This window comes from Meles meles, chromosome 6 (assembly GCF_922984935.1).
Source record: "Meles meles chromosome 6, mMelMel3.1 paternal haplotype, whole genome shotgun sequence".
Classification (NCBI taxonomy): domain Eukaryota; kingdom Metazoa; phylum Chordata; class Mammalia; order Carnivora; family Mustelidae; genus Meles; species Meles meles.
Genome location: NC_060071.1, coordinates 58,453,101 through 58,479,787, shown reverse-complemented (window position 1 = coordinate 58,479,787; position 26,687 = coordinate 58,453,101). Strand labels below are relative to the sequence as shown.

Sequence of the window (26,687 nt, the reverse complement as noted above, 5' to 3'; positions counted from 1 at the left end):
GGTGTCTGTTCATGGAATGTATCTGTATAAGTTGCGGCATGTTTTAGCAAACTTCCAGACCTTAAGAGTGCATGGCACTCAGGAACACTGAGTAAATAAACTTAAAAACACACAAGCACACTTTTATTGAAATGGAAGGAAGAGTGTTTTGCCAAATGTCTTTTGGTTCTTGTTCATAAATACTTGCATGTGTCCTAATATTGCTTGAAAAGAATTTGTACCTTGTTGGTTAGTGCTAGAACACAATACAGTTCTGTTCAGTTTCCTTGGTATATTGTTTACTAACCCACAGCCTGAAGTCACCAATGCTTGTGGTTCTGCCCATATGCTCCCACCTTGGACAGTTTATCTTCAGGTAGTGTTTGGTCAGCCTAGCTGAGCCAATGCGTGGCTGGGCTTGTCTGTTGCATGTTAGCCTTGAGCACCTACCCAGATTGCCCACTGTTGGTGGGATGGGAAGGGGAGAAAGAAGGTAACAGGATGGACTTACCAAGACCTAGCTCTTGCAGCTCAGTAATAACTGTACTTGAGCAGTAAGGAATGTTACAGATGATTGGCATTCTCTGTATGAATGTACTGTTGGGAGATGGTCCTGAATGTCTCCCGGAAACAAATCTGCACCACACACCAACAGACATGAAACCAAGGTTTATTAAAATATTCTCATCATATTTACAATTGGAAGCCATGAATGCAGTTCTCTGCAAATTCCAAAAAATAGAGTTCTATCTCTTAAAACAAATTAACAGAAGTATCAACAGATTAGGATAAATATAATCTATCACAGAGATAGAATTCTTTGAATAGACAATCTACATTTTCTAACCAATATATTATGTACAAAAATACACTTGATGTGACCAAGGAGTGTCAAGGAGGAAAAAAAAAATATATATATATATATAGACATACACATAAATTTTCATTATGTACAAGTCAATATTGGTTCCTTCACCCTTTCTTTTTAAAAATAAATATTTCATTTGGTTGCAAATGACATTTACAAATTCAACTAATGAGCATTTCTCAGCTTTGACAAAATTAAATATGCAAACAAATTAGATATACATATTTTTAAAAATTTAAAGGGAAAAAATACCTGAATCCAATTAGCTTATTAAAAAAATGTCCAAAAGCATGTAATGTAAGGTTTCATGTCTTTAAAGTGCCTTCTCATTTCTCAAACTGTCTTCATTATTACTAAAAATCCTTTAAGATTACACCTACAGATTTGTCTAATATTTAACAGAGAAGCCAAGATTTTTCCAGGTCCAAACACTGATTACTTCGGACATGCTTGCACTTTCTACTTTGAAGAGTGTAACAGTTACTGTTGATCTGAAAATAACCACAAATTGTCAACATCCTGATCCAAATTTCTGTAGATGTTTGGATCATGAGTAGGAGTAAGAATTGGATGGCAATAAAAAGCCTGGAATTCAAACTGTTTGCACAGAATTAAGTCAATTTGTCCAGCAGCACAGAAAAGTTCCTTCAGGTTCAAAACTTTAGTCTTACGCATCCTAGGTGGTGAGACCGGGACTGATTTATAATTTGTCAAAGGATGGTCCCTAATTAGACAGGTTTACAGTACAGTTTATGAGAGACTGAAAAGGCCTAGAACCCTCCCTTCGGCCTTCTTAAAATAAAGTAGAATAAGATGAAAAAAGAAATGTATTTTCCATCTCTTTTATGGATTTTCCCTCTTTGCCTAAGTGATGAAGTGATGCTGACATTAATAGAAGTGCTGTGTGTCACTTGGTGACGGCGTGCACCCTGTCCAAAGGGCTGGGGAATGGAGCCTCAGCCTTGAGGGGAGGGAGGGAAGGAGGGGGCAAGAAAGGCTGGGTCCTGGAGAAACTGTAAAGTGAGGGGAAAAGCTGTGAGCTGGGAAAGAAGGGGAGGCCGAAGCACAAATATTGAAGTGAGTAAAGTGAAATGAAGCTAGGTGCCACAATGACTTTTGCACAGGCATAGAGAAAACGGGAAGTCACACGCACAACCAGCCCCACGGGAATGAATTGGAACACAGGCCAGTTTCACTAGGGTACCCGCTTTTCAGCACATTGTCAAGCACTGACCAATTGGCGGTACTGAACACTCCCATTTGCCTGATGAGATCCCTGGAGCTTCACTGAAAGGCCACCCATGATACAAGCAAGGCAAAAATCTCCAGCCCCCTAACTGCATTATATCAGCAAAACATTGTGCCCTGGCTGTGTGCTCAAAGTTTCCTTCTCCCCGTCGTCTACTCTACTCTCATCCCATCGCTTACAACCTCCCAAGACCCTACAGAGACATCACCACATGGATCAAATGCATTTAGGAAGCAGTGTCTGGGGTCCAAGGTGTCACTGAGAAAATTAAGCGCTAAAGGACTTGGAGTAATTTACATGTGTTCGGCCTGATTCCTGTTAGGATGCTGACTGATTTCACTTAGGTTCCAGGCATGTAGCTCTGTGCTGATCTTCCAAGCCAAAGCACGATCCCCTAAATCAAAATCCAGGGCCACCCTGCTTCCCACACTAGTCTAAATTAAAACTCAGTGAGCAGAAAAAACTATGATGAACCAATGACATGTTTTCTCTAAGAAAAATTATTCAGTTTCGAATTTTATAAGTTTCTGCCTTTTTAGGAATGTTTTAGATTCCTATTTTTAAAGGGAAGTCCTTTTTTCTTAATGCTTATATTCTTTGAAGATTATATATTTTACTAACAGTGTCTTGAGAAACTGAAGCATTACAGAATTGAAGATTAATGATGTGGGGTAGACCTATCCTTTTGGTGGACTCCCCAAATCCCATGTATGTCACTCTGGACAAACACGAGAATTGAACTACTTATCCCTCACTCACAGATTTGTTTCCAAAGGAAATGGATCTCTTTGAAAGATTTGACAGAGTTCAGTTCCAGTGGGGCTGAAACCACCTTCTTTATATGTTGGGGGTCAGATATGAGAAGGTAAGATTATATCTAGGGACAAGCTGGCCAGAAGAAAGAAAAAAAAAAACAACAATCAGCTACTTGTAGTTCAGTTAAACTTATCTGAGATGTAAAGATTTGAATCTCCTTCTAGTCTCTTATTGGGAAAGAGTAGTGCAGTCTTTGTATGCTATATACCCATTTTTATGCTTCTCACAGAATCCTGGAATTCAAAATCCATCCCAAGAGTTCCCAGAGAGTTATTCATTCCTGAACACATGTATTGTCCATGCCATGGGGAGGTAGAGAGTAAGTTCCCTGTATACTCAGATGTCCACAGGACTGGCTTTTCATTTTGGAAAGCTGGCCCAGATGAATAAATGAAAATATGTTTATTTCATGAGACAAGAATAGAAGCAGGCTCTGGAAGAGAACAATGAAGGAAAGGAAGCACAATTTTGCCAAAGATGTTGACAAACCAGAGTGAATGCATGCCTAAGAATGAATGCAGGTTAAGTGTAAGATAGCATTTTGGGGAGAAATATTCATTCTCTTGTAAGACCTCCTTACAGTTTCAAAGACAGAGAACCCCTTGAGGTCTGCACAGGTAGAATTTAGGAAAATGCTCAGCCTACAAAAGAGCCTAAATATAGTAGAAGTTGTTTACTCCATGGAGAAGAATGACAAATTCTTGGGAGGTGAATTTCTGCTGCAAACTATGTGCTCATTTGCATTTTGCTAGCCCAATGCTATCAAATTTCACACAAAGCATTAAAAAAAATATCTCCCAGAAGTATTTGCATTAGCTTTCAGAAAAGGACGCAGACTGGTGTTTCTTAGTACATTTAAGAGAAGATTAAAAAACAGAAAATTATATGAGCATAGGTGGAACGCAGAAGGATAAATTAATGGCATTAACTACAACTTTCCAATACAAAAATGAGATTAAGTTGGTCTTCCCCAGATCACAGAATGCAGAAGAAATTCACAAACAAGTACTTCATAGATATAACATGCAATAAAGTCCGGAGTTCATTTGAGCTCCTGACTGAAGCGAACCATCATACCAGAGAAGAGAAGGATGAAAAAGAAAAGGTTTTTTGGTGTTACTAGTTATCACCAGGCTGCTTGAGACAGCAGCTGGAGTAGAGGGGAAGAAAACCTAGTAAGCTCTCCTTGAGAACAGCTGGCCTCCTGAATGAGGCTTGATTTGCTTCCATAATGTCTCTGTTGATAGAAGCTGCACCAGGGCTTGAAGAGACAGAGTTAGATAATTGCCATTTCAATATGTTCACGTTTCCAATTAAGTTGTCAAATACACAAATTTCCTAAATGCTAGGTTTATATCACAGCGTTGATTAAGAGCCTCGGCACAGCTAGGGCTACTGAATTGGCTTCAACCCTGCATGTTAAAATGCTCTTGAACTCACTCCTTCCCAGCAAAGAGTTGATTTGGGAGGGTTTGGTAGATTGCCTACTCCTTGGAAGGGGAAAGGAAGAATTGTGAAACTAGCATTCAGTGCTCTCACAAGGTGTCAACAACTGACGGTTGTGCAGAAATGACACAAAATGGGCCTCTGGGTCACATACAGCTGTGAGTAGGAGCCTAGCGATGCCTGGATTCAATTGCTAATGGGGTTATAAATACTGTGATGTGTGTCTGCAAGCAGTCAGCCATGCTGAGGCCAGTTTCCGAAGGTGCTTTTCTTTAAGTGACTTTTGCACCTATAATAGCAAAGGTTCCAAGCAGCTGGATTGTTTTTTCTCTATAGCTAGAAGATGGAAACCTATCCAACAAGTTACTTGCATTTTGGCAAGGCTAAAAACGAGTCATACTTTTCAAATATTAAATACTATTAGTTTGGCCGGATAGCCTTCTCTTGTGTTGCCAATTTCTTCCTGATGATAAACTAGCTGACATGAATGAAAGTTCATCTCTTCATTCAGTTCACTCTCTTCAGCTGAACTGATCCTAAAGGTACAATAGCTGATATATGAAATGTGGTTTTGATGGCCTTCCAGATGTTCCACATATTTATCAACTGTTCTTAAGAGAACACAGAGTAAGCATGGTGTAATGGTCTGGCCCCTTCTTCCCCTCTTATCATACCACTTTTCCTTGTATGTGGCTTTTTAAAAAGTGCACTCTTCAGGGCAATCCTGAGCTCTTTTGAATCCACACTCTCAGAATTGCCTGGTTGAGGATAAAGTCTCAAGGAGGACACAGACACCTCTTACTTTGTCCATGATCAGCTCACACAGCCGCTCTAATTTTTCTGTGCTCAGGATTTCCACAACGTTGGATTTGACAGTATGTCCATGTTTTGTGTGGTTTAGAAACTTACAAACTAATGTGTGAATTACCAAATCTGATGCTTTTTCTTTCCCTTTCAGCTTTCCATCCTTTCTTTTTTTTCCTGATGAGAACAGGCAGAATCAAACAAAATTACGCACAAATCTAGACTACTTCATAAAATGATATATTTGACTTTTAGACCAGATATTTTTTGGAAAAAAAGCTATATATTTTGGACTTCATTCTCCTCCCTGACACAGAAAGCCCCAAGTTGGTTTAATTTGTATTTGGGGAGGGGAGAATACTATAAAATAAGCTGATTTTCGATATCAGGGAATCAAAAGGTTTCCCTGTTAAAGGTTATAGTCTGGTTACTGGGAAGGAGCCTGCAGGTCTGCATTTCTAAGTCCCCTTAATAGTTGGAGTAGGCACTGTCTTAGGCTATGCTGCTCATGCAATGTTGTGTGCAATGATCTGTGTCCATGATGTCAGGCAAGGTAGAAGCAGAAAGAGAAATGAGAAAATATAACATTCAAGAAAGCAAGAATATAATCAAAATGAAAATGTTCCCATTGCACACAGTATAATCTACAGAGAGATGTACAATCCCAGGCCAACAGGCAAATCTTTACCAAAGTAACAGGACTCTTCTGCTACATCTAATCCCGGTCCTTGGAAGAACCATAGCAGGGTGGTTTCCAGTACCACCCCCAGAGTTTCATTCCTTCCTTCAGTTTTTCCAGTTTCTCCACCAGCAGCATATAAGCCGTTCATTTAGAAAATGCCTTTCCTTGTGGTTCTTAGGAAAAAAAGAGATGCCTAAGGGGGCTCAGTAGCTTCCTGGGGAGTAAGAGGGAGTCCAAGACTAGCACCCAATCTGGCAATTGATTCCTCAACCACACCACCAATTCGTTTTGGCTAGAACATTTAAAGATGTATTCACATGGCTGGGTTTCCTTATTCTACTTCCCAGATTTCAGCAATTGTTTCTCCATTATTCCTAGGTACTTTCAGTGGGCACTTGAAGAGATATGTCAACTCAAGGATTCAAAAGGCAGCAGGTCCATCCTCACCATGATCATCTCTTTCTGCTTGGCCACACTTTTCCCTTTCTGTGCCCTCCACCCATGCCACCATTAAGCTGCCTTTTGTATTAAAAGCCATACATCACACCTCCTTCTAACCTTATCTTTGACATCTCACAGGGCTGATGCTTTTTACCTGACATGTTTATATCATGTTTTAGTGTAATATATACTTGTGTGCCTGATGATGACTGCAGATTACTCAGGCAAGAGTCCAAACTGCAATCCAACCAACCAGATGTAATGACTCTTGGCTAGGAAGAGAGATGGTGCGTCTAAGTCAAGGTTTGTCAGAGTCTAACTAGTACACTTCGGTGTGAGTGTCTGGTTAAACACAGAGGAGCCGTACTGGCTGCTCTCTCTCTAGTTTGGGGAAGGCTGTTCTTAGAAAAGCCACTCAAATACTGCTTGTCCAAAATGCTCAAGCTGATAAAGTGGTACACTAACTACTTCCTCTCCATGAAAAGTTTAGAGACCTCTGTTGCATTTACCATCATCTCAACTGCATTTTAGAGGGATGATTTCAAGGGGCCCCGGGATGTTTGAGATGGCCCACCTTGAACAAGCTCTTGTGAACTTTTACTGAGCAGTGACGTATGTTAGGAACAAAGGCTGTACCAACACTGCAGTTAAATGTATGAACTTGGGAGAGGGCATCTAGGTACACAGTACGGGACTCAAAAGGGGTAAGAATAATGGAGATCCTGCCCTAGTGTCTTAATACAATAACTTACTATATTTGAATAGTCTGAAAACATCATCGAGTTTCCCCAACAGAGCAGGCGAAGTATAGTCTTTAGAAATAGGCATTTTACTGCCAATTCCTAGTCTGTCCATGTGAATGGAATGCAACTTGGACTGCATTTGTCTGATTCTCACATTAAATTTCCACTCATTCTTCTTCAGCACTGGTTCCCCGAGAGCATGTTCCTGCAGAGTTATGTGGTCATAGTGACAGGCCTGTTTACTATCACTGGTCTTCTCGTGACCATTAGAGATCTGAAGTGGACCCATGACTCCACCGAAAGCACATGCTGCTCTAGCCCATCAAGTCTGTGGGGACCAGTGAGGATCTAGACATTCACTGACCTCACTGAACTCAAAGTGGATCCCTCAGGCATGGACAAGACAGGTACTTTTCTGCTTCACGATAATATTAGAAGGAATGTCCCAGAGCACGGTATGAGTGTAAGTGGAATTTGTTTTAAATTGATGAGTTTCTTAGGTTTTCTTCACAGTTGAGTGAAAAGGAAGAGAAATAATATAGGAAAGTGGTATGAAAAGCTTCTTGCTCACAGGCAACTTCTTTTAGTAACGTCAGCTCCTTACTAGCGTTTTTGTTTTGCTTGTCTCGTCTCTTCTTTTGAATTAGGGTGGGGGGAGACCCAACCATGCTACCATACTCCTTTCTTTTTAATTATTAGGGAAGGCAGTTAGCACCAGCACACATATGGCTTCTGTGATTTGATTTGATCTTGACTACATTACTAGGACAGTGCAGCTTTAATGAGCTGACTCTGTTAGGGAGTCCCTGAGGGGGCTGATGATTAGCAGGCAGTCCTGGGGGGGACACTCAGGTACCTGGCAAATTGAGAGATTCTGGGAAGAGGCTGGGATCAGGGGTAAGGTTGCACATGGCAGTCCCATCAGGAAGGGTTTTAAGGTTCTCACCCACCTCTAGACTGCTATCCACCAACTGGAGAAGGCTTGGACCTCTTTCCCTTCAAGACCAAAAATGTATAGTCTTTGATCCTATTTTCAGTTCACCCCCAGTCCTATCTCTTCTCATCCTACAAGATAGATTAAAAAAGGGGTGGCTTTAGGAAAAAGATGTCAAGGGGGAAGTCCAAGGTGGTTTCCCTTGTGATTCAAGGGGCAGCGGTCATACGGGCTCCAGGGTCAGAAAAAGCTGCCTGTCTGTGATATTCCATTCAAAGCTTAATATTAATATAATCACATTTTCATTTTGATGTAAAGAACCTTTTTTATGCTCTTGATTTTTTCAACACCAAAGACTCCTGCTTCACCCTAGGTCACATCCCTGTCAGTCAAGGTCATGATGAAAAGCTGCTAGTAGCATTTGCTCTTCTGTCTGGAAACTGCCTCCTGAGGTTGGTGGGAGTGGTACAGACCACACAATCCCAGAACAAGATGCAGAGCTTTGATAAATGTCAACATGGACTTACCTATTCACCAACATCCTGAAGTGCAAAATGGGCTGTGACTGGATCACTTGCCCAAGCAGGTACTTTGACCTCCAAGCCTGTGCTGGCTTGGGTATCACTGTTTATTCCAGGAAAAAGGGTACAGAATTTCTGCTGGGCAAGGAAACCACAATGAACTCACATAAACACAAAAGAATGGGTCTTGCTTAATAGCTGATGTTAACTCCCTGTACAGTAAATTCTTCTCCAGGATGAAGTTTATGACTATTTAACTCCCTTTCTACCCATGTGTAATTCCATTTTCTGTCTTTTTCATTATGTGAACAATAACAACAGTAACAAAATAACCATTTCTCTCATCTGGAAAATACATAGTTTTGGATGTCTTAAAAAATAGTTTTGGTAGGTTTCAACATTTTTGGTGAGAAAGAAGTTGTAGGATCTTGCTGCAATAGGATGAAAGTTAAGTTCCATAATCACACCAGCAGTGTGGAAAGATCAAGGCTTGAATCCTCTCAAGGCAATTGTCATAAAAGATCTTTCTCCTGTCACAAGTTTGTATATATCAAGCTTTGATTAGAAAGCTTGAAATCTCCACTTTTAAAAACATTTGGAAAATATTGGTATTTTTTCTGGTCTTGTAATGGTATCACTTTGGGCCTCTACAAGAAACAATGATCAAATACACCTGCAGTGTTCCCTTAAACAGTTTCTCATTGTTCCTGTGGCTTAACAAAGGACTCCCTTAGGAAGGCACGGGGTGCTCACTGCAATGACCTCAGAAAGAGATGAGCAAAACAGAAGTTTGGTGACATATCTTGCTTCAGGAACTTTCTGCAGCACTAGTGATGCAAAGGACGATACAAGAAAATGCTTGCTTGCTGCCGTCATTCTCACACGGCTCTGTATTAGTTAGTGGTCACACTGGCTTCCTTCTGACGCAGTCTTTCTTTCTGTTGTTTAAGGAAAAAATAGTTTATTATCATTCTTTGTTCTAAATTTTCATCTTCCTCAAACTTTAAAAAATTTCTCAAAGTTTTGGTCTAGAATGACAGGTAGAATTGGACTCAAGGCTCTAGAAATGAGAGTAATTTCATCCTTCTTTTCTGAAATTCCATTACCTGCTCCTCCCAATCTATTCCCCTTACTTTCTAAAAGCAAACAACAAATAACCGGCTCATCAATCAATGACACCCATCTAAAAGACTGACCTTTACCATGAGCGGCTGCTCTGTTCGCTTCCTCTGTGACAAAGATCCTAACTTTGCAGTGTTACTCAAAGATTCCTCCTTACCCCCATGCTCCGTCTACTAATGGGATTAGGGAATGCTTAAGAAATAGTTTCTGGGGAATCTAAATAGGAAAAAATCAGTTTCCCCAATTGAATACATCTGCATGTGGTCAAGATGGTGGAACTAAACAAAGGCGATGCAAAATGGAAGAGGAGCAGACGTAATCCATGCAGGAGGGAGGAAATTCCATTTTGCCGTGGATGTTCTGCTCTGCTCTCCCTGAGCTTCCTGCCCAGTGACAACCTTCCAAAGATGAAGGACACGAAGGTCTGCTGGCAAGATACAGATACAGATAAGAGTACAAAACAGAAATGAGGATCCTCACCGTTTCTAGGACTTTAGAGGAACAAAATATTTAGCATAGCGAGAATGGGTATATCTGCTCTTTGGATGGGCACATAAAAGGCTAAAAAAAGAAATGGAAGAGGTATATTCCTTTGCACAGAGATCTTTGTAAACAGATCATCAGCTGCTTGTCACCTATGAGATGTGATACACTGAGCTACTAGGGTGGCCTATATATAACTCAAGCCGGTGATTTCTGAACACCCATCCTGAGTCTGGATCCCATCTCTTCCTTGTGAACTTGAATCAGGAATCAGTTTACGAGCTCTTCCCAAATTCCCAAATAAACAACAACAAAAGAAACCATCCTAACAAGTTGAGGATTGCAACTGGGAGCAAGCTCACAGTGGAGGTCACCTACTAAAAAAAAAAAAAAAAAAGTCACAGTAAACCCACTGTTTCCTCTTTGTCTCCAGGGCTGAATCCATTCTGTGCCCCTGGAAATAAGATTTGTCTCCAAAAGTTAGGGTAGAGGCCCAAGTAAGGGGGCTGGGGGAAAGGAGTGTAGGCTGACTGACGAGGAAGACAAAACTCAGGGTGGAAGACATTCTCACCAAAAATCATACAAGTGAATGTCCTGGACACACCACCAAAGGGGCACAGAGCATGTGTCCATTCAGGAGCTGTGCACACTAACCGCAGCTTTCCACGCTCCAGCTGTAGGGCCCCGACTTCTCTACACTTCACTCAACATTCATTTAGCTGCTGATGGGGCTGTTGTGAGTGAGAGACACCCCAGCCAATCAACAGAAAAAAAAATCTCACTTCACTACTTAAACCTCATTTAGATGGTCAGAAGGTTTAAAGTAGCTGGCAAATGGTCCTCAAAACTCAAAAGGATAAGAATAAGTAGCTGTGGGATGCCAGGGCACAGGGGAGGTAGGGTCTGAAAATCAGCAGAGGAGAGCGATGGTCCCCTTATCACTCACTGCTGTTCTCCAGGGCAGGGCCAACTAATTCTGCCAAAATTTGTAATAACAGAAAACAGCCAACATTTTTAAGTTATTATACGCTACTTTCTATTTCTCTCCATTTCCTCAAAATTGTCCTAAAGTAAAGGTGGTATTATTTCTCTTATTTCCCAAAAGAAGCAAAATAACTTCACCAAGGTTTTACAACTAGTAAGTGGCTAAGCTGGGATCTGAACCCCAACATCTTGGGTTCCTAACCATGTAGCTCTGCTATTGTCTCTAGTGTATAAGTAGAGCTTCACTGTGAACCTTCCCAATGGGAAAGTGGAGGACAACTTCCCCTTTCAGGCGCAAAGGCCAACTAGCTTCTAAGTTTCCAGCTCCTGGAGGGACATCAGGGGACCAAGAGCCTGGGCTTGGCTTCTGTTACTCATTTGTGAAGTGATCCTAGGTAGGCTGTATCTTTCTGCACCTGGGTTTTCCCAATTATCTAAAGAGTATAATCTCTACCCCTTTCTTAAATGCTCAACCAATTAGGAAGAAAGGTGCTCTGAGATAAGCAGATGCCGGCCTGGGGTGTGGAAGGGTGTGACATGGCAAGTGACTAAATTTGCCGGATCAGGAAACGATCTGTGTTGGTTTTGCTGGGAGACGGCAGGAAGTCCAGGAAGTCGGGTTTTGTTCCTCACTCTCTTCTTACCTAGGCTATTCTGGGATGGGAACTGAGAATCTGGACACTACTCATTTCTCTGAGTTTTATCCTTTAAATTCAGACACACTCCCGGCTGCACCTCAGTTATAATGAAAAATCTTGAGGTTATGTTGAAACATGCGTCTCACCAGACTAGCCGTGGGATTGATTTTCTTTGTCTCCACTTTCTTCTCTGATGTCAGCTTGCTGACTGATTCCTGAGCCATTTTCAATCTGAAATTGAAACAGGGAGTGGGGAGGGGAGAGCAGCAGTAGAGAGAGAGAGAGAGGGAGAGAGAGGAAGAGGCCAGGTTAAACAGTATCCAAATGCTTTTGAATTAACCAACTGGCAGTGTGGAAATACAATGTATGGGTTCTTAGTGCCTTTAAGTGATCAAATTTGAACTCTAATCAGGTGTGAAGGCATATTTTCTAGGTTATCAAAACTGAATTTCCTTTGCTGACTGAGGGACTCCCCTAGATGATCTCAGGTGACCAAAGCAGGAGCTTCTTCAGATCTATGGAATGCTACATGCCCTCGCTTTAGTCTCAGTGAACACTTAAGGCTCTCTGGCTTGTGATCCACTCAGCAGATAATACAGAGACAATTCTGAAAATGGAAGCTTTGAGGAAGCATATGAAAACTACAAATATTAAAATATGTTGATTCATATCAATAGAGCAAAAAGACATCCCACAAGATGGGAGACAATCTTTGTAAATCATATATCCGATATGGGATACTTCTAGGGAGTGTATTCAGAACATGGGAAGAACTCTCATAACTCAAATCAAAAGACCAACTGCCCAATGAAAAAAATGGACCAAAGATGACATACAGAAGGCTAATAAGCCTATTAAAGATGCCCAACCTCCATGGCTGGCTAAGTAGGTTAAGCCTCTGCCTTTGGCTCAGGTCATGATCTCAGGGTCCTGGGATCGAGTCCCACATCGGGCTCTCTGCTCGACGGGGAGCTTGCTTCCCCCTCCCCCTCTGCCTGCCTTTCTGCCTACTTGTGATCTCTCTATGTGTCAAATAAATTAATAAAAAATCTTTAAAAAAATGCTCAACCTCATCAGTCATGAGGGCAATACTCATCTAAGCCGCAAGATGACACTACGTAGCATGGCTGGAACTAAAAAGAAAGATAGTAACAAGTGTTGTAGGTACAGATGTGGGTGAAACTGGAACCCTCATAGCTTGCTGAGGGGATTATATAAAATGGTGTAGTCGCTTTAGCAGTGTCTCAAAACGTTAAGCACAGCTATCATATGACCCAGTAATTCCATGGCTAGCTCTATAAATATGTAGGCATATCCAAGAAAATGAAAATATACAGTCATACCAAAGTTTTCATAGAGGTTTATAGCAACATTATTCATAATGGCCAAGAGAAGGAACAATGGCTATGGATAAACTAAATGTGGTCTGGCCACACACTGGAATATTACTGGGCGATGAAAAAGAACAAAGAGCTGATACACACTACAGCATGGAAGAGCTTCAAAAATCTACATAAGATTGCGTTGCTAGGAACTGTCCAGAATAGGCAAATCTACAGAGATTGAATAGGGGCTGCAGTGAGGGGGGGAATGACTGCTAATGGATAGAGGGGTTTCTCCTAGAATTGGGTAGCGATGCTGGTGGCACATCCTGGTGAGACCATTGAGTTGCACACTTTAAAAGGGCACACTTCATAGTATATGAATTATAGCATCAGATTTACACATCCAATAGTTAGACAATATCAACTCTTCTTAGGTTATGGGGAAATGGAACCAAACAGTTCATTTGGGAGGAGTGTCGACTGGCAGAGCTGGCTTTGGCAATATTAGTGCCACCGAGAACATGCACACTTTATGAACCATCAGTTCCTCTTCTAGGGAGAAAACCAAAAGAAACCTACATACGCAGACACAGGGCGTTCTCTGGGGCAATATATGCAATAACAGAAAATTGGAAGCAACCTAATGATTACGATCCTTAGAATAATGCATAGATGACAATAGCAAATAATACCAGCCAACATTTATTGGGTGCTTACTCAGTGCCAGGCACGGTTCTGTCTGCTTTATTTGAATTCAACCATTTAATTCTCACCCAGCCTGGTGAGACGGAAAGTTTCAATATTGGTATTTTCCAGGTCCTAACCCCCTTACAATGCTACTTATATACTATACTCATTTAATGGAATATGGTATAACTGTGAAAAGGAATGAACTAGATTTAAAACCCAAAAATTAGAGATATCAGAAACATGGTATTGAGAGACGGAAGAAATCTATAGAGTGATACATTGAAGTGGCCATCTAGTATGATGGTCAAGAGCTTGGGCTCCAGAGCCTGATGGTGGGATTAATTCTTAACCCCACCACTTATGAGTTGTGAGACCCTTGGCAAGTAACCTCTAATAATCGTGCTACTCCATGGAGTCATTGAAAGGACCGAGACTATCTCTACTGCAGCTCCTGACACAGTGTTATCACTTACTGTCGGTTTCCTACTGTTATTATTGGGTATGTGGAACATGTATAAACAGTGTTCACAAAACAATATTGTTCATGGACGAGTGTAAGTGCATATAAACACACATACAAACACCTACGTATATTTATATAGAGAATGGAAAGATACTCACTAGTTTCATGATAGAGCTTATCATTAGAAAAATAGAAGAAGAGAATGGCATGGGGTCAAACAGAATTTCACTTTTACCTGTAATACTTGTTTTTTTATTATAAAATATTGAATATCTAGCAATATGTTAATGGTTAATTCTAAGTGGTGGGACTATGGATGTGTTACAATACCCTCTGTATGTTTCTTTATTTTCAAATTTTTTTTCAAAAATACTTTCAAAATATTAAAGATCCAGCAACCCAGACCTTCAAACAAACAAACAAACAAACACTTTTGCTTTAGGGTCTCAAATGAAAATCTTTTGCCCAATATCAATCATATACTTGCTTAATATCGAAGAAGTAGTTGAGTGCCTTACTTCTTCACTTAGCTAATTTTACCCAGTTTACTTAAAACCCATGTTTAGTAATCCAATCTCCCTGTCCACATGCACAAGTTACAATGAATTCAACATGCTGACTTGCATATCAGAAACAAAATAAAAATGAGACAAAGATGAGTAATGATTTATATAACCCAAGAAATATATCTTCAGAGCTGCCCGGAGAATGCGCCCTTCTCAACACTGACACAGGTCTGAGTGTATACACCACTCAATGTTTCTAGATGTTTCCATTTGCAGCAATCACACGACTATACTCACACAAGAAGGGAATGCACCCAAAGGATCCAATCCAGGTCAGACCACACTGGACCCTCTGACTATTAAAGGATTTGCAAACCAAGATGATGGTGCAGTAGATGAGACTACAGTTCGCAGAATCACCTGTTCTTGGCTTCTCTCCAGCAAGATGTGTTTTCAAAGAACATACCTGTCAGTGACTGTTTAATTCCAATTCCAATGAAATGGTTTGGAGGTACTATTTCCCTCCAGACCTCCTGATTTTTAGGGAGTTTTTGGTCGGGGGTCATCTTTAGCTTCAGTAGTTCCTTTCCCCCTAAGAATTCTGGTCTCTTGTTTTGGAGTTGGTCTTAGACCATGCTCCTGCTCACAGCCTTTCCCTGATTCTCACATCCCTTGGCAGCCCTGGTGCCACTCTCCTTGTTCTCAGCACGTCAGAGTGAGGCAGTGGTTGAGGATGTGGAGGCAGAAGGGAGGGGAGCCAATCTAAGGTCCTGTACCCACAGCAAACCTTTCGCTACTGGTCAGTGATGGCTTTGCAGACTACAGGCAGTCACAGACACCCTAGAGTTGCCAGGACAGCTCAGATCCCAGGGACTCCACCCTACTCTTCTCCAAACTTTTTCCTTCCATTTTATCATCTCCCTTTCACAGGGCGCTCTTAGAAGGCACAGTGGGTGGGGAAAAGGCACAGCTTTGTGGGACCAAGTTTCAGCATCAGTTAAGACTTGATTCTAACTCTTGCCAGTTATTAGAAGACTTGGAGCAACTTAGTCAACTTTTCTAAATTTCAGTTTCCCTATCTATAAAATGGAGGTTAATGTCAACCACAAGGTATTAATGGGAAGATTAAATGAATTAATATATGCAAAATGGTTAGTATACCAGGTGGGTAGCAAGCGGTCCATAAGGAGTAACCGTTATGGAATCTTCCATCACAGAGGTAAAGGAACTCCTTAAGAATGCATGACAAGAGTTTCTGACAACAAATGAAGTAAGTAGGGCTGTTAGCAAAGTACTATCCTGCAGGAATATCATTAAGATGTGTCCTGAAAGCAAACCAAAGAATTCACTTTAATTTTTCAGATCTGAACACAGATTTTAGAAGTCCCATCTAGGGATGCCTGGGTGGCTCAGTCAGTTAAGTGTCTGCCTTCGGTTCATGTCATGATCCTAGAGTCCTGGGATCAATCCCACATTGGGTTCCCCACTCAGTGGGGAGCCTGCTTCTCCCTCTGCCTGCTGCTCCCCCTTCTTATGTTCTCTCTCTCCCTCTCTCTGACAAATAAATAAATAAAATCTTTTTTTTTTTTAAAGTAAAAGCTATATCTAGAAGCTGAACTTTGGTGTAGGTATGGCAAAATATCTCAACCAAATAAAATAAGAGAAGCTTCAGGGATACCTTGGAGACATTGCGAGTTTAGTTTCAGGCCACTGCAATAAAGCCATTATTGCAATAAAGAGAGTCAAATGGTTTTTTTTTTTTTTTTTTGGTTTCACAGTGCATTTAAAGTTATATTTATACTATATTATAGTCTACTGAGTGATAATGTTATGTCTAAAAAATGTACATACCTTATTTTAAAAATACCTTACTGCTAAAACATGCTAACCAACATCTGAGCTTTCAGAGAGTTGTAATCTTTGTGTTGTTGGTAGAGGGTCTTACCTAGATGTTCATGGCTACTGACTGACCAGGGTTGAAGTCACTGTGGCAATTTCTTTTTTTTTTTTTTAAATATTTTATTTATTTGACAGAGAGAAATCACAACTAGGTAGAGAGGCAGGCAGAGAGAGAGGAGGAAGCAGGCTCCCCGCGGAGCAGAGAGCCCGATGTGGGGCTCGATCCCAGGACCCTGGGATCATGACCAGAGCCGAAGGCAGAGGCTTTAACCCACTGAGCCACCCAGGCGCCCCAACTGTGGCAATTTCTTAAAATAAGACAGCAGTAAAGTTGGGCTCATCAGTTGACTCTTCCTATTGTGAATGGTTTCTCTACAGCACGAGATGCTGTTTGGTAGCATTTTATCCACAGTAGAATTTCTTTTAAAATTAAGAGTCAATCCTCTCGCGGCTCCTGGGTGGCTCAGTGGGTTAAAGCCTTTGCCATCGGCTCAGGTCATGATCTCAGGGTCCTGGGATTGAGGCCCACATCGGGCTCTCTGCTCAGAGGGGAGCCTGCTTCCCTTTCTCTCTCTGCCTGCCTCTCTGCCTACTTGTGATCCCTCTCTCTCTGTCAAATAAGTAAATAAAATCTTAAAAAAAAAAAAAAAAGTCAACCTTCCCAAATCCTGCTGCTGTTTTACCAACTAAGGTTATGTAATTTTCTAAATCCTTAGTTGTCATTTCATTGGTCTTCACATAATTTTTCTCCAAAAGTTGATTCCATCTCAGAAAATACTTTCTTTGTTCATTGATAAGAAGCAACTCCTCATCCATTAAAACTTTATCGTAAGATTGCAGCAATTCATATTGGTCATATCTCTAGGTCATATTGGTCATATCTCCGGGCTCCACTTCTAATTCTCAGTCTCTTGCTCTTTCTACCACATCTGCACTTATTCCCTCCACTGCAGTCTTGGACCCTCAACGTTATTCATGAGGATTGGAATCCACTTGCTCCAAACTCCTGTTAATGTTGGTATTCTGCCCTCTTCGCATGAGTCTCTAATGTTCTTCATGGCATCTAGAATGGTGAATCCTTTTCAGAAGGTTTTCAACTTACTTTGCCCAGAGCCACAGAGGAATCACTAACTGTGGCAGCTATAGTCTCATGGAATATATTTCTTAAATGACAAGACTTGAAAATAAAAATTGCTCCTTGATCCAGGGGCTCCAGAACGGGTACTGTGTTTGCAGGCACGAAAACAACATTCTTCTTGTTGTACCTCTCCAATGGAGTTCTTGGGTGACCAGCTGCATTGTCAACGAGCAGTCATATTGTGAAAGGAATCTTCTTTCTGAACAGTAGGTCTCAACAGCAGGCATAAAATCTTCAGTAAACCATGCTGTAAACAGATGTGCCACCATCCAAGCTTTGTTGTTCCATTTATGGACTATACAGGTAGAGTAGATACATTATAATTCTTAAAGGTCCTAGGGTTTTCAGAATGTTAGGTGAACACTGGCTTTAACTTAAGGTCACCAGCGGCATTGGCCCCCAATAAGAGAGTCCATTTCTCTTTTGAAAAAGCTTTGAAGCAAGACATTGACTTCCCCTCTTAAGCTATGAGAGTCCTAGATGGCATGTTTTTCCAACAGAAGACTGCTTTCTCTACACTAAAAATTTCTTGTTTTATGTAGCCATCTGTAGTAATGCTCTCAGCCGGCTCTCCTAGATAACTTGCTCTACCTTCCACATCAGCACTTACTGCTTCACATTGTACTTTTGTGTTAGGGAGATGGTCTCTTACCTGCAACCTCATGAACAACCTCTTTCAGCCCTCACAGAATTTAGGAAGAAATTTAGGGTCTTTCCCTGGATTAGGCTTTGATTTAGGGAATGTTGTGACTGGTTTGATCTTCTGTCCACACCGCTCAGACTTCCTCCGTATCAGCAATAAGGCTACTTCCCTTTCTTAATAATCACATGTTCATTGGGGGAGCATTTTTAATTTCCTTCAAGAACTTTTCCTTTACATTCACAGCTTGGCTGTTTGGTGTAAGAGGCCTAGCTTTCAGCCTACCTTGGCTTTTGACACGCCTTCTTCGGCTAAGCTTAATCATTCCAAGCTTTTGATTTAAAGTGAGAGATGCGTGTGTGACTCTTCCTTTCATTTGAACACTTAGAGGCCACTGTGGGGTTATTAATTAGCCTAATTTCAATGTTCTTGTGTCTCAAGGAGTAGGGAGGCCTGAGGCGAAAGAGGGAGACGGGGGGAACGGCTGTTTGGTGGAGTAGTCAGAGCACACACAACATTTATTAACCTCACCATCTAATATGGGCGTGGTCTATGGCGTCCAGAACAGTTACAATAGTAACACCAAAGAGCACTGATTACAGACCACCATAACAAATAGAATCGCAATGAAAAAGTTTGAAGCGTGAGAATTACCAAATGTAACACCAGAGACGTGAAGTGAGCAAATGTTGTTGGGAAAATGGTGCCCACGGACTTGCTATCATGATGCGGGTTGTCATGAACCCTTGCTTTGTAAAAACACAGTGTGTGTGAGGGACAGTGAAGTACAGCACAATAAGACAAGGTGTGCTTGTATTAAAACTTCAAGATAAAGGCTGCATGTGTTCCCCTACATTTCTCTTTTTTAAACTTCCTAACGTAACACAATAAATAAAAATTAAATTTCAAATATTATACAACTTCTGAGTAAGCATATTTTTTCATATTTACTTTCTTTTTCTGATCACCAAAATATTTGTTCCCTATAGAAAAATGCATTCAAAAATTGTATTTTCAGAGTCCAGAGTACAAAAAATTGTATTTTCAATCTACTATATATTTAAAAAGGTAAAGTTAGGCTCACTGGAAGGTTTAATATTTTTCTGAGATTACTTAATATGCCAAGACATAACAGGACCAGATCATGAAAATCATCACAGGTGAAGTTCTCAGCAAGGCTGGAGGTACCTGAGGATAGGGAGGGTAGCTGTATTTCACTGCAGTGACCCTAACCCGTGATATGGTACCTGGTATGCATGTAAGTGTCATAAATGAATGGAAGCCCATAGAACAAAACTGGGGGAAAAAAATCCTTTCTCCAAATTCTGCTCCCTTGGTTTTCTTGAAAATGCTGAGCCCACGGGACTTGGCAGGCATTGTATCCTGTTCAGTGACATGGGGCCACCTGGTTCGATGCTCTGCTGGCACTGGTTTGAAATTCTGAGTTTTTCAACAAGGGGCTCCACAAATTATGTAGTTGGTCCTGCCTAAGACTTTCTAGGACATTTAAAGTCATTTCATTAGCAAAGTAGAGTATTTTTCAACCTTTTTTCCCCAGGGCACATTTTTACATAAAGAAAGTAATATTTGAAAAAAAAAAAAAAAGAAAGAAAGTAATATTTGGCTGGAGAGGGTTGGTACCTCCCCTTGAGGGATCCCACATCTCACTGCATTGTGATCATTCTCATGCACCCTCTCCCCCCTTCTACACTGAATTGGAGCTTCTCTAAAGTTCAGTTGGACGTCACTGCCTATCTTTCCTCAGCATTTGGCACGGTGCCTGGTATATAGTAAGTGGCCAATAAATACAGAGTAAGTGCATGACTAAGTGAGTAATCTCTAAACTGTAAACGGTCCAGCAGCAAGCAGGTCGGGGGGAAAATACTTAAGTCCATTAAGGCCCACTGAAACAGAAAGTCCCTTCATCTCACCTGAAAAGCACATGGTCGCTGCTCAAGGCTGATCCTGCAAGATCCCGACCAGCAGCTTCTCACTAGGTTTGCTCTAGGTCCTGGGCGTTACAGCCCACATCACTTTCAGAGGGCAAGGGGTTTGCCAGCGGCTTTTGTATCATACCTCTGATAGGAAATAAGCACTTCAGTGTTCTGAGAGTGTGGCCACGTTACGCACTATGGGATGACAGAGCATATAGGTTGGACTTCAAAACTGCTCTGACCAGGTGAGTCAGTCCATCCGTCTGTCAGACAGTCTCCAAAACCTGTGGGCACAGTGTCCTATTCCTACTGAAGAAGCCACGGGAGCTGCTGCTGGGGAGCCCACGAAAGGGACTCTGGGTCAGTGTCTTGGGAGTTAAGTGCGCAGAGACTGCAAAACGGAGGTTTGCCCTGTGATCGACTTCAGAGGACTTTCATAGACTTAGATGCAGGAGGCTGACACCGGAATTCCGCCGCTGACATTTGCACGCACAGTGGCTTCACATAAAAAGTTAGCGTTCTGACCTCTTTCACACGCTTGCAAGGGACGGCAACATCGAGTGACATTTCTGCATGGCAGCCTCTGTTTCTGATACTTCCTGTCGCTCCTTGGCGTCCGGTGGTCCTGGGGGTCAGGCGGGGCCATCGATCAGCTTGTCCGCACAGATGTCTTTCTCACATGCAGGGCAAGTCCCTCGTTGTTGTTGCCTGCCTGAACTCTCGAAGCTTCCAAATTTTGGCTGAGAGCCTTGCTGGAAGGCTAGTGGAACAATCTGGGAGTGAACAGATGAGAGCCCAGACCACCGAAATAGTCTTCTAATGGATCTAGTTCCTTCCCTCCATCCCGTTGATAAGCATGGTCTCAATCAGTAATGTGTGACCCTGCGAATGCCACTTACCTTCTAGAAAACTTTCAGTAATTCTCAATCAACTAGAGCTGAGGTTAGCAAAGGTTTTCTGCAATGGGCCAGAGTAAATATTTTAAGTGTTTTTTGTTTTGTTCTGTTTTTTTTTTTTTTTTTTTTTGGTAGGACAAGTTACTTTATTTTTCTTTACTATCTGACTTGCAGCTGTATCCCAGACAATTCCAATATAGATCATTTGGGCTATCCAGGTTCTATATTTAAGATCTATAAATATCATCAAGTTGTTGATTTTAAGGGTATCCTATCTTAAAAGTAGATGCCTATCCAGTTTTAAGGTTGATCTATAAAACGGAAAATAATGCAGACCAGTTAAGATCCTTTTACAATAGCTAGAAGATTGTGAGTGGGAATTAATACTGATTTTCTATAGCTTTTCCCTAACTATTATTATTATTATTATTATTTTATTATGCTACAGGAATTTCAGGTTTACAGCATAGCATTTTCACATCTCTATAAATTATACTGTTGCCCCACCCCTCGCAAGTATAGCTACCATCTGCCATCATAGGATGCTATCACGAAGCATTGACTGTATTCCTTATGCTGAGCCTTTTATTCCTGTGACCTATTCACTTCCTAACTGGAAGCCTGTATCCCTCTCTCCCCTTCACTCATTTTGCCCATCCCCCCATTCCCTCCCCCCTTTTGGGCTGTATGATCTCTGTGACTCCTCAACTCTGCTGATGTGGTGTGGAAGAAAGCACAAAAAATATACATGAATGAATAGCCATGCAATGCCGTGTCCTCACAAACCTTACTTACAAAAACCGGTAGTGTGCCGAATTTGGCCACAGGCCATAGTTTGCTAAACCCTGAAGTACTATAGAGGATTCAAATTCCCTACAATGGCAATCAAAGTTGCCCTGTTCTAAACTTCAGTTTGCTAGTCTGTCTTAACGTTTTCAGACGCAGATCTGGTTTTACATTGTCCTTGGACAATCACTTCACCCTCTGAGCCTCAGCTCTGTTAAAAGCAAGAATAGCACCCATGCTTCCCACCACATACTGTATATGATCACTTACAAATACCCCTTCCTTCCCCTCTCTCATGTGCTCCCGCTCCCAGGTGAATTACTCACTGCTCCTCACAGCAAGCTTTTCTCCCCTTGGCATGTTGCTCTTACTGGTCCCCTGATGACTTTCTTACTCATTTCCATGAGTTCAAATTCTTCCCATTCTTGTGCTCTCAGCTTAAGTGCCAAAGTCATGAAAGCTTCCTTCATCTCTCTTAGGCAGAAGTAATTGCTCTTTTCTCAAGTGAAAGAGCACTTTGCGTCTCTCTTCAGGCACTTAAGGACTTTTCATCTTAGGACCGTATAGGTGTCTGATTTCCCTCAAACCATGGGAGCTACTTGAGGACAATGGTCATGCTTTGTGCCCATCTGGGTCTCCTCCCTCTTCCTTCATCAAGCGCTCTGCCACGCACAAGTCAGTTGTTAGCAAATATCTATGTGACAAATGATTGGCATTGGTAGTCCCCCTCCCCCACCTTGAACAAGTCTAAATAGTAAATATCCAGAGTTGTAGAATAATTAGCTTTTACATTTATCCTGGGGGGGTGGTGGTGGTGGTGGTGGTTAAAACATTGAAAATCTTGTTTTAGTTACTGATGAGCTGATTGAGTCCCGAATAAGCAAAAAGAAAGGGTGTTCAAGGCCACCCAAATGTGCTAAATATTTATACATGTCAACTTATGTATACATTCCAGGATTCCTAAAAGTATCCACATGACATCACCCAAAAGAAGACTGAGGTTCAGAGAGGCTGATACAAATTTCTCTGAGCCTGAAATTGGCTTCTCTCTCTTAGGAGGTAAGAGCTTTCCTGCTGAGTTAGAGAGAACTGGTTAGATAGTTGCCAGCCACCTTGCATGCTCCATCTCCCCCTTAGCTCCGCATATGGACTTGCTTTTGGTTCTGGCCCAGGTATTGGTTCTATTTTTGTTTCTGGTCTAAATATTTACTCTAGAAAATCACACATAGTTGCTCATGATTACTCACAGACAAATATCTAGACTTGATTTCAAAGTTCCATGGTACCGTCTTCAAAAAGAAAAAAAAAAATCTGAAGTATAGGGAGAAAATCAGACCAAGAAGATAGAAAAAGAAAATAACTATGCTCAATTCATAAATGCCTTGGTAAAACTGACTACTGAAACCCCTAGCTTTTCTTCTTTCTCATTATAATGAATCCCTAATGCGTTATTGAGGGTCCTGGTAAATTTCAAGTGCTGCCAAAAACTACTAAGGAAAGATGAAAGTATGAGATGGGGCTGGGACTCATGTCTTCTGAGGTTCCTGCTTAGTCCTTACTCTATAGATGCTATCTGCAACCTTGGTTTCATATTAGAACTATCTGGGGAAGGAAGTCTGCTTCTGCTTAGAAAGTAGACGCGGCACAGGACATCATTCCCTTCTATCATTGAAAAGAGATGGATAATCTACAAAATTTTACTTTTTTTTCCCACCCATCAGAGATCTGGGGTCACAAGGCAGCTAAGTGAAATACAAAGAGTGACATGCCTTTCCACTCATAGGCTTGTTCCCCACTATCGTAAACTCATTTTCTGGGAGAGTTTATACTGGATATATGTTAAGCTTTCTACAGGCTGGTTTATATGCCCACAGCTAAATCAAACCAAGTCAGGACCCAGCCATCGATGAGACTGAAGGAGGACAATGACTTTATTCTTTTGACATCCAGCATTTCATTGGTTCGTAGTATACAAGGCAGAAAATACTGAAATCATCATGCTGTTTATAATAATAGAAGTGCTTTCATTCATGACGAGAGGAATTGAGCACACCAGCCAGTCAAGAGCTCAGACAGAGACCCAGGAGGTGGGCTGTTTTATATTCATTGTCACTATGGGAAGACCAATACTTTTTTTTTTTTTAAGATTTTATTTTATTTATTTGACAGAGAGAGATCACAAGTAGATAGAGAGGCAGGCAGAGAGACAGAGAGAGGGAAGCAGGCTCCCCGCCGAGCAGAGAGCCCGATGCGGGATTCGATCCCAGGACCCCGAGATCATGACTGAGCCGAAGGCAGCGGCTTAACCCACTGGGCCACCCAGGCGCCCCGGGAAGACCAATACTTTAGAGCAGTGTTTTCCAACTGTTTTCTTAAGAGCCTTAACATTCAGCAAAGACGTCTCAGGGAGAGGAGAGAGAAATAAGTGACCCACTAGATCCCAGTATCTACAAACCCCGCCTCAGCTAGAAAAGCTTCATTTTTTCTATTTTGTATATTGGGGTCTCATGTATGTTTTCAATTGGACAAAAAGAACCCCATCTAAAGAAAAAAGAATTAGAATACCCCAGTGTATGGACTTCAGTGAAACCCATCAAAGCCTCTAGGGGGAAAGAGAAAAAAAATAACCCTCCTCTCCAGGAGAATGAGCCAACAGAAGTCTTCTTCCTAAAGAACGGTCCAGGGACATCTCAGACCTGGGCAACAGAGTAAGAGGACAACAGACTGAGAGGCCAATTCTTAGGATAGCCATGACCACCAGATTCCAGCTTTGGGGCTCTAATAAAATATCAAATCTTTAAATCAAAACATGGCCAGCTCTACCACTCTCCTCTGTTTGTTACTTTCCAGGTATGTTCTAAGGCAGCGAGATCAATAGTATCTGACAAATATGCACAGACAAGAACTGTGGGGAAAGATCTAGATGAGCTGAAATATGGGGAAAAATAAGAGCCCACTGGACTACCCACTGACTGCTCTCTCATAAAGGTAGGAGTTAGCTCACATTTCATTATGGTTCATTTTTTTAATGGCCTTGCTTGGAATTTTGCTTGATCTTCCTGATTTCGGTTCTATTCTACTCCCCAATTTCTATTTGCTTTCTTTGCTTTTAAAACCGAGAGTGAAAATGAAATGGATCCATGTAATTAAAACACTGCCTAATGCTCCTCCCAGTTTAATTTTGTGACTCTAATTAATGTTTTATTGTTTGTGGGTTTTTTTTTTTTAATCATCTGCTCTTTCCCATTCCAAATAGCTGTCTGAATTGTAACAAGACTGTCAACCTATTTACTTTTGAATAACAAGTATGATTCCTTTGAATCAATATTTTTGTATCCTTTGGGTAAATACCTAGTAGTGAACTGATAGATCATTGGGTAGTTTTATTTTTAATTTTTTGAGGAAACTCCATACTGTTCCAGAGTGGGTGCAGCAGTTTGCATTCCCACCAATAGTGCAAGAGGGTTCTCTTCCTCCTCTTCCTCACCAACAGTTGCTGTTTCCTGTGTTGTTATTTTAGCCATTATGACAGGTGTGAGGTGATATCTCATTGTAGTTTTGATTTTTAGTTCCCTGATGATGAGTGACATTGAGCATCCTTTCATGTATCTACTAGTCATCTATATGTCTTCTTTGGGAAAATGTCTACTCATGTCTTCTGCCCTTTTTTTAAGCTGGAATATTTATTTTTTGGGTTAGGTCATGATTTTTTTTTTTTTTTAAAGATCTTATTTATTTAGTTGAGAATGAGAGACAGCATGATCAGGGGCATGAGGGAGACTCTCCCACTGAGCAGGGCCCCCCTCTGGGGGCTTGATCCCAGGGTCCTGGGATCATGACCTGAGCTGAGGGCAGACACCCAACCGACTGAGCCACCCAGACACTTTTTTTAAATGAAAAAAGTCATGTAGGCAATTAATTGGCATCTGGATATAACTGATATCAAATCATGGTTCAGGTTGTGGTCTGTACTCCAAACAATGGGGTTAATTTTAGTGTTTAAAAAAATGAGTAAATGTTGGGGCACCTGGGTGGTGCTGTGAGTTAAGCATCTAACTCTTGGTTTCAGCTCAGGTCATGATCTCAGGGTGGGATCCAGCCCTGCCTTGGGTTCCATGCTCAGTGTGGAGTCTGCTTGAGATTCTCTCTCCCTTTCCCTCTGTCCCTCCCACTCATGCTGTCTCTCTCTCAAATAAATAAATCTTTTTAAAAAATGAGTAAATGTTCTGGAAAAGCAAAACTATGGAAATAGTAAAAGGATCAGTGGTTTCCAGGGTTTGGGGGGAGGGGAGGGTCAGTAGATGGAGCACAGATTTTTAGGGCAGTAAAAATACTCCGTATGATACAATCATGAAGGATATACGTTGAATCCATAGGAAGTACACCAACAGCAAACCCTATAGTAAACAATGGACTTTGGGTGATTATAATGGGTCAGTATGGGTTCATCAGTTGTAAAAATGGACCGTCTGGTGAGGAACGTTGATAATGGGAGAGGCTGTGCCTGTGTGGATGCAGGGGGATTACCAGAAATCTCTGTACTTCCCATTTTGCTGTGAATATAAAAGTGTGCTAAAAAATGTCTTAAAAAATGACTTTTCTTTTTTTTTTTTTTAAAGATTTTATTTATTTTTTTGACAGAGAGAAATCACAACAAGGCAGAGAGGCAGGCAGAGAGAGAGAGAGAGGGAAGCAGGCTC

General features: G+C 41.3%; 1 protein-coding gene across 1 annotated transcript in view; it reads right to left on the bottom strand.

Annotated features, from left to right (window-relative positions):
* Positions 1-633: 633 nt before the first annotated feature.
* LOC123944049 (formin-1-like) overlaps positions 634-26,687 on the bottom strand; it is a 285,601-nt gene continuing 259,547 nt past the window's right edge. The window contains exons 16-17 of the mRNA XM_046008733.1: positions 11,857-11,941; positions 634-9,421 (exon numbers count right to left, since the gene is read on the bottom strand). Of these exons, the coding sequence (XP_045864689.1) occupies positions 9,377-9,421; positions 11,857-11,941 (130 nt within the window). The 3' untranslated portion in view covers positions 634-9,376. The remainder of the gene's footprint in view (positions 9,422-11,856; positions 11,942-26,687) is intronic.